Here is a 7,830-nt window from a genome sequence, read left to right as displayed (position 1 = left end):
CGCATAGTATGTCTGTACCGCCACCCGCTAGTTGGAGGTCGCACCACCAGCCATTTACAGTATTGCTTACAGACATATCACCACATCCCCCTTGCTCAGAAACCATTAATGTTTGTTAACAACTATCATTACTATTTTAACTTTATACATTTGTGATATGTCTAACAATATGAATACGTTTAACTAGGATGTTCATAAACATGATATGCCTGGCCAGTGTCCATCTCTTTCACACAGGTCATTGTGCCTCCCTCACGGGATCACCCCTGTCATCACTTGGGCTGTTGCAGCCTTTTCGAAGACTGGTTTGCGGGTGGGCCTCTTGCTTCACCTCCTCTTTACTCTGTGCCTTTGGAAGGCATGCATCCGCGATTGCCACACGTGCATCATCAGTTCCTTTCTTTTCCTCTTCTTCCCGCAATGCTGTTTGTCCCTGCTCTCTGATGCCTGGATGGAGGTTAGATCTACGGCAACAGATGGCACCCCTTCTTGGCTCACTGGTGCATCGCTCAATGGCTCTTCTTCATCAGAAATTATGATGCTGACACTTTCTGGTCGAGATGATTGTGTTGGGTCATTATCGTCTAGTTCGAGAAATAAGAGTGATCTGTTGAGCTGCACGGCAAAATTGTCATCAGCTCCTTCACTGTTCCACTCTGGGATTTGTCAACCTCTTCAATATCAGAGTTGCTATCATTGTATTCATCATTGATGTCTCCCCATTCATCCTCAGTGTCCTCAATGATCTGGGAGTTGAATACATGAATCATTTCAGAGGGCTGGAACAAGTCACCAAGTACCTCTGGAGCAAGCCTTTCTAAGATTGGGACAATGTCATCTGTTTCTAGCTTGGTGAGTGGCTAGTCCTCTATGGTATCAGCAGCTTCAATCTCAGTTTTTATTTTTGAATGCACCATCTCCAAGCTCCTGCTATTCTCAGTGTCTAGCGTGATCTGGACGTCCCCCGTGACCGCCTCGTCATTCCTCCCAAACCACCGGACAGCACATCTTGGGCCTTCTTATTTAATCCGTCCTTGCTCCTGTGATAAGATTTACGAGCAGTTCATACTGGTCTTCATCTGCCTCACCTGCCACGCCATTACTTTGTGCATGTTCTTCGAAGTCTTCAAACATATATTCGTAGTTGTTATCATCGGATTCAGCATCGTCTGCAATGATTTCTCCCGTAAAATACAACATTGCAGATGGAATTATGCGTTCATGCAAGAGGCCGCCAAGTTCAAAGTCAGCCTTGAGTTTAGCTGGTAAACTTTTGCTTAATATTCCATGCTGTGGAACTTCTGGAGGACTAAAGAAATTAAAGAACGATGCATTTGGTACAGTTTTCATAACCATTTTGCGAGGGCTTCGGCCTTTGTCCTTCGGTTTAGTTTGAATTGTTTTCAATGTGACGTTATTGCCCTCCCTCCAGTCGATCTTGCAGCCTGTGCACCCCATAATTTCTGGTTCATCGAAGAATGATTCAAGCGGCCACAAATCCATCTGATATACTTTCGTGATCACCTCATTTGTGAAATACTCATTGGGTTCGATCTTAAACTCCAGAGTGAAGCTCCACGGCTTCTCATGCTCTGACATTTAGCATTCACATCTTGCAGATGCTTTAATATGGGCTCGTTATGCTCCTGTATCATGCCACTGAGCACATCTACGTTCTCGAAGACTGTTAACCAGAATTGCATAATGCCCGCTGGCTGTTCCGTCTTTTTGTCTGATTGGCCGTCGTCTGCCTGGATTTCTTCCGAATCCACATCAAATGTGCACAATCTGATATCTTGTAGGGATTGTAGTATGAAGCTGGCCAGCCAACTTCTTGGACACACAGTTCAGGGATTCACATGAATCTGCTCCTATGATAGACTCAATGTCCATGCCTACAATATGAAAGCAGTGCTCCGAATGCTTGTGTTTTAAACCTGGTGTTGTAAGACTTCTTACTGTGCTCACCCCAGTCCAACGCCAGCATCTCCGCAGTATCATTACAATATGAAACAGTAACGTGTACCTCATGTCATCCACGGAGAGCTCAAGTTCACATGCAATAAAGGTCTTCGGTGCTTTTGTTTCGCAGTACACCGGCAGCCCTGGCTGATCAGTGATGTTCAGCTGCGCATTCAACTTGTGCAAGGCAGGCAGATTGACGAGGTTGGCCCTCATTTTAATGTCAAAGTCGCATCTTACTAATGAGTGTTCAGGAACTGAAATCGATTTCCACCTGGTTTTAATGGTTTTCGGAGAGTTATACTAGTTTTGTTCTTTTTGAGATTGTGTTTTCATCTTTTCTGTTCGAACTCTTCTGGTCCTTGGTTGCAATGAGATTGATGAAAAATTGTTTTTCGGTATTTATCTCATCAACCATATTTACTGATCTTATATTGCCCATTGCAGGATGCGCAGAACACTGTTTTGCAAAAAGCCCAATACGGCCGCACCTGGAACATTCATTTCCAAAGGCCGGACATTGCTTTGGGCCATGTTGAGTGCCACATTTTTGACACAAGATGGTGGCTCCTTTCGGCCGCTTAAAATGGCCACTCGCACTGAGGCCACGTTTCTTCATGATGTGGGTCACAACACTAATGGCGCTGGCGTCTTCCCCTGAGTTGGCAGCGAAATATTTTGAGTAGAGTGTGCTGATTTGCTGTGCAACTTCCTCGCTCGCCTGGCAAAGCTTTACTGAATGTTCCAGTACCAAATCTTCCTTCCACAACAATCTCTCCCGGAGCTTATCATTAGCTACACCAAAGACAATTTGGTTGCGGATGAGAGAAGATTTCAGGCTACTGAAGTTGCATGACTGGACATTCAGCCTCAGGCCAGTGACAAAACTGTTGAACGATTCACCAGGTTTTTGGGTACGCATATATCTCTTAAATATCTCATTCTTTTTGCGGGAGCAATGCCAATCAAAGTACCTCATGACTTCATTGTATTTCTTGCTATCCTCCTCATTGTCGAATGCAAAGGTATTACACAGTTCAATTACCTGTGGACTTGTCACCGTTAGAAGCAACACTATTCGCCTTTCATCAGGATGTGCCTGCATGCCTAGAGCCAAAACATAGAGCTAGAACTACTGCGTGATGAGCGGCCAGTTTTCGTCTACATTCCGGATATCTGAAGCTGATGGGGGTGTTTTTGTCCTTCCACCTCGCACTTCAGCATCTTCTAGTGCATTGAGTTGCCACAGCCTGCAGTTCACCAGATTGGTTTTCCTATCGAATTTTAACTTTTCACTGCTGTCGTCATCATCAAATCTGGTACCATGTTGTGTCTGGTGTTCGATGTCGAGCAAGGAATCTACCAAATGACTTGTGACTTGTCCAAACCAGGATCTTTATTAAATCACATGTGGTAAGATAATAATCTGTTACAGAGCAAGTTACCATGGAGTTCATTTGTACGTCTTACAACCATCTGCCGATCACCGGATGGGATGGGCCCCAACTTATGTCTGAGTGCCTTGTCACATGACCACTGCCTCAAGACCGCATAGTGTGCCTGTACCACCACCTGCTGGTTGGAGGTTGCACCACTATCCATTATAATATTACTTACAGGCCTATCATCACACCCACCATCAACAGCTCCAACCTACCCTTAAATTCCTTATAAAATTCAACCAGGAATCCAAGAATAAGCAGAGCATTCCCATATCTGCGTGGGTTTCCTCCAGGTGCTCCGGTTTTCACCCACAGTCCAAAGATGTGCCGGTTTGGTGGATTGCCAATGCTAAATTGCCCTTAGTGTGCAAAAAGGTTAATTGGGGTTGGTGATTAAGGGGATGGGGTGGAATAGGTGTGCGCTTGAGTGGGCTTCTCTTTCCAAGGGCCAGTGCAGACTCGATGGGCTGAATGGCCTCCTTCTGCGCTGTAAATTCTATGATATCATAGAACTCCATCGAGTCTGCACCGGCCCTTGGAAAGAGAAGCCCACTCAAGCACACACCTACTCCACCCCATCACCAGTAACTCCAATTAACCTTTTGGACAGTAAGGGCAATTTAGCATGGCCAATCCACCTAACCCACACATCTTTGGACTGTGGGAGGAAACCGTAGCACCCAGAGGAAATCCACACAGATACAGGGAGAATATGCAGACTCCACACATACAGTGACCTGAGCCGGGAATTGAACCTGGGACCCTGGAGCTGTGAAGCAACTGTGCTAACCACTATGCTACCGTGCTGCCCAAAGGTTAAGTGGGGTTACAGGGTTATAGGGGTAGGGTGGAGGGTGGAGGCGTGGGCCTAAGTGGGATGCTCTTTCCAAGGACGCGTGCAGATTCGATGGGCCGAATGGCCTCCTTCTGCATAATAATGCAGCATATGAGCTATAATACTGTTAAATTCTCTGTTGGGCCAAGTAGAGACTCAGTTATTTCTGCAGGATTCTTCAGAGTTTAGCTTATTATTCATCACAATGACATATCCTGTACCCTTCATGAAATCATTTAATCATAACCACGTTTTTCACTAAAGTCAAGAAGGAAACACAAAAGACGGTTGGGGTTAATCATAATACTTTGCGACCAGTTGTTTTCTGAGATGAGATATCAACCCTGAGCTTGGTCTGCCCCGCTCAAGGAAATTTCATAGTTAAAACTGCCATCAGCTATTGTCATGCACGCAAATAAAATCTCTAAAATAATAAAGGTTGGAGAAAGCTGTAACTAGTTAAGGCAAAAAATAAACTTTCACAACATTTGGGTGTGGAAGGGAACTCTTTTAGCTCTCTCAGAAAGGTTTGGAGACAATTCAAAGTATTTTTCGTAAGCATGTTGCAGCACATTTGGTAGATGATTCCAGAATGCTGTAAGATGCTTCTGCAGAGATGCAGAACATTTAATAGCATTCATGCTGTACACAGGGCACCACCAACAGGATGTAAAGAAGCATTGCAAGAGCATATTGTAATGAAACTGACCACTCAGCTTCCTGGGCCTCAATGCTGGAGACGAGGTAAAATAAACTTTAACTTAGATTCTGGATGTCCTAGCCACTCCAAAGGATTGCTGTGCACCAACGTGTGAACTGACCTTTAAATATGCTTCTTTATGCTTTACTCCAAAACAGAGTATTGATAAACATCTGTATGAGATGCAAGAAGGAGAAATCATGCACCTACACATTGGAACTGTTAACAGATCTAGTATTAGTTTCTTCTACATCGTAATAGTGCATGCAAAATTTTCATTTCATTTCATTTCAAAATTGAACATATACAACCCATATTTTCAAGCAATTTTCTACTTTATTGATTTAAATGAATTTTAATTAGTCATTTTCTTTAGCATGCATAATTATGCAAAGTAGAACAATTGGAGTGCTAAAAATATATCATGGAAGTCTGTGAGACGATTATACATTTCTTGTGGTTTTGTCACAGAATACTATTCTTTTTTAAAATATTGTATTATTTTTGCTAGGTTTCTCAATAATAGATTTCCCATAAGTTAGAATGCATATTTACTTTTTTTTTCTTTTGCCTTTTTCTTTTTAGGAATGCATATTTACTGAACAAGACCCATTGGGGCCTTTCTCTCCAGTGTCCTCCACCTGTAAAATGCCACCAAAATTCCACCACTTCTTTCTCAATTTCTATGCCCCTCCTTCTCATTCCCCAAACATTCACTAGGGGCTGGTTGAGCACACAGGGCTAAATCGCTGGCTTTAGCAGGCTAGCAGCACGGTTCAATTCCCATACCAGCCTCCCTGAACAGGCTTCGGAATGTGGAGACTAGGGGCTTTTCACAGTCACTTCATTGAAGCCTACTCGTGACAATAAGCAATTTTCATTTCATTCCAATTATCTGGCTGTTCACCTCTCTCACAAAAAGACTGAATGAGCAGCAACTTTAATTGAAATGTGTAATTACCCCATGAGGCCCAGGGGGACAGCTTGATTGATCCCCCAGTGGGACTCGTCAAATATGAGCATTCCCGCTAGTGGGCGGAGGTCCACCCAGGTGGGGCTAATGACTCAGTAGAAAGGTTGGCCTGGACAGGTTGTCCCAACAGGACTTTTCTCTGTAAATATATTCACTGCTTTGGGCAGACTTCCTGTGACCTTAAATAATTGTGCGTTCACCTTACCACTCAGCTTCCTGGGCCTCAATGCTGGAGACGAGGTAAAATAAACTTTAACTCAGATTCTGGATGTCCTAGCCACTCCAAAGGATTGCTGTACGCCAACGCGTGAACAGACTTTTATGCTATTTGGGAAATTAAAGGCCTTTGACGCAGGCCTGCAAGATTGGGCTCAGCTCACAGAGCGGATGAGGTACCTTTTCCAGGCAATGGTTCGTAGAGTTGATGTCCAATCATTACGACCCGAATCATAGAAAACCAACATAGAGAAATACTGCACAGAACATGCCCTTCGGCCCACGATGTTGTGCCGAAATTTTGTCCTAGGTTAATCATAGATTATCATAGAATTTTGGACACTAAGGGCAATTTATCATGGCCAATTCACCCAACCTGCACATCTTTGGACTGTGGGAGGAAACCAGAGCACCCGAAGGAAACCCACGCACACATGGGGAGGATGTGCAGACTCCACACAGACAGTGACCCAAGCCAGAATCGAACCTGGGACCCTGGAGCTGTGAAGCAATTGTGCTATACACAATGCTACCATGCTGCCCTCAAGAACAAATTAATCTACACTTCATAATTCTACCCTAATCCATGACTCAACTACTTCCACAGGCAGTGCATTCCATGCCCCGACTACTCTCTGGGTAAAGAACCTACCTCTGACATCCCCCCTATATCTTCCACCATTCACCTTAAATTTATGTCCCCTTGTAATGGTTTGTTCCACCCGGGGAAAAAGTCTCTGACTGTCTACTCTATCTATTCCCCTGATCATCTTATAAACCTCTATTAAGTCGCCCCTCATCCTTCTCCGTTTTAATGAGAAAAGGCTTAGCACCCTCAACCTTCCCTCGTAAGACCTACTCTCCATTCCATCTGTAATCATTCCACGGTACCCCTTCAGCATTGCTGTGCAGACCCTGGAGGGTCAGTTACGGATTTCTTGACTCAACTTCAACAGCTGGTTGAGCACTGCAAGTTTGAGTCATCCCTTTCCGTGATATTGAGGGATTGGCTGGAGTGGGGAGTTAATAACTCACAGAGGAAACTGTTGGCAGAGCCTATGATTGATTTGAAGAGAGCCATAGTGCTGACCTGTGAGAATGCAGACAAAAGGGTTCAGGAACTCCAAGGTTTCATGGATTACCGTGTCCATAGTTTTGCTCGACCCCATACTAGAATCCAGTGGCGTCCAAGGGCAGTGTTGAAATGACCAGGTCACCACCAAAACCACAACCAAGTGTACAACACAGCATCCGGGCTCAACATTCAGACCAATGGGCACCTTCCCAGAGTATGCGTTTGCCAAGCATTGCCATGGCCCCACCTGAGCAGGGAAACATGATGCAGTTATACTGAAACATGGCCCTGAACATGACGCATATTCGAGTTAAGATGCAGGTAAATGCACACCCCCCTAGTGTGGAGATAGACATAGAGGCAACCGTCTCCATCATCAGGCAGAAGACCTCCCGTCAGCTTCGCACGGGAATCCTGCATTGAACCTGTGCGACACCAAGGCCAGATTGGCCACCCATACTGGGGTATCATTGTGCATTATTGGAACCACCGTGACCCCGGTGAAAAATGGGCAACAGCCAGGCTGCCTTTGATAATGGTGCAAGGGCCAGGACCCAACACGTTGACCCGTGATTGGCTGCGAATACTCTGCTTTGATTGGCAGAAGATGTTCTGAATAGGCACCAG

General features: G+C 44.8%; 1 protein-coding gene across 1 annotated transcript in view; it reads left to right on the top strand.

Moving 5' to 3' along the window:
* Positions 1–3,104: 3,104 nt before the first annotated feature.
* Positions 3,105–7,830, top strand: part of LOC119967933 (flocculation protein FLO11-like) — a gene marked incomplete at its 3' end in the record, with an annotated part of 87,458 nt that continues 82,732 nt past the window's right edge. The window contains exons 1-2 of the mRNA XM_038801031.1: positions 3,105–3,281; positions 5,098–5,193. Coding sequence (XP_038656959.1) covers positions 3,105–3,281; positions 5,098–5,193 — 273 coding nt within the window. The remainder of the gene's footprint in view (positions 3,282–5,097; positions 5,194–7,830) is intronic.

This window comes from Scyliorhinus canicula, chromosome 6, assembly GCF_902713615.1.
Source record: "Scyliorhinus canicula chromosome 6, sScyCan1.1, whole genome shotgun sequence".
Lineage (NCBI taxonomy): Eukaryota > Metazoa > Chordata > Chondrichthyes > Carcharhiniformes > Scyliorhinidae > Scyliorhinus > Scyliorhinus canicula.
This window is presented reverse-complemented; position numbering and strand designations above follow the sequence as displayed.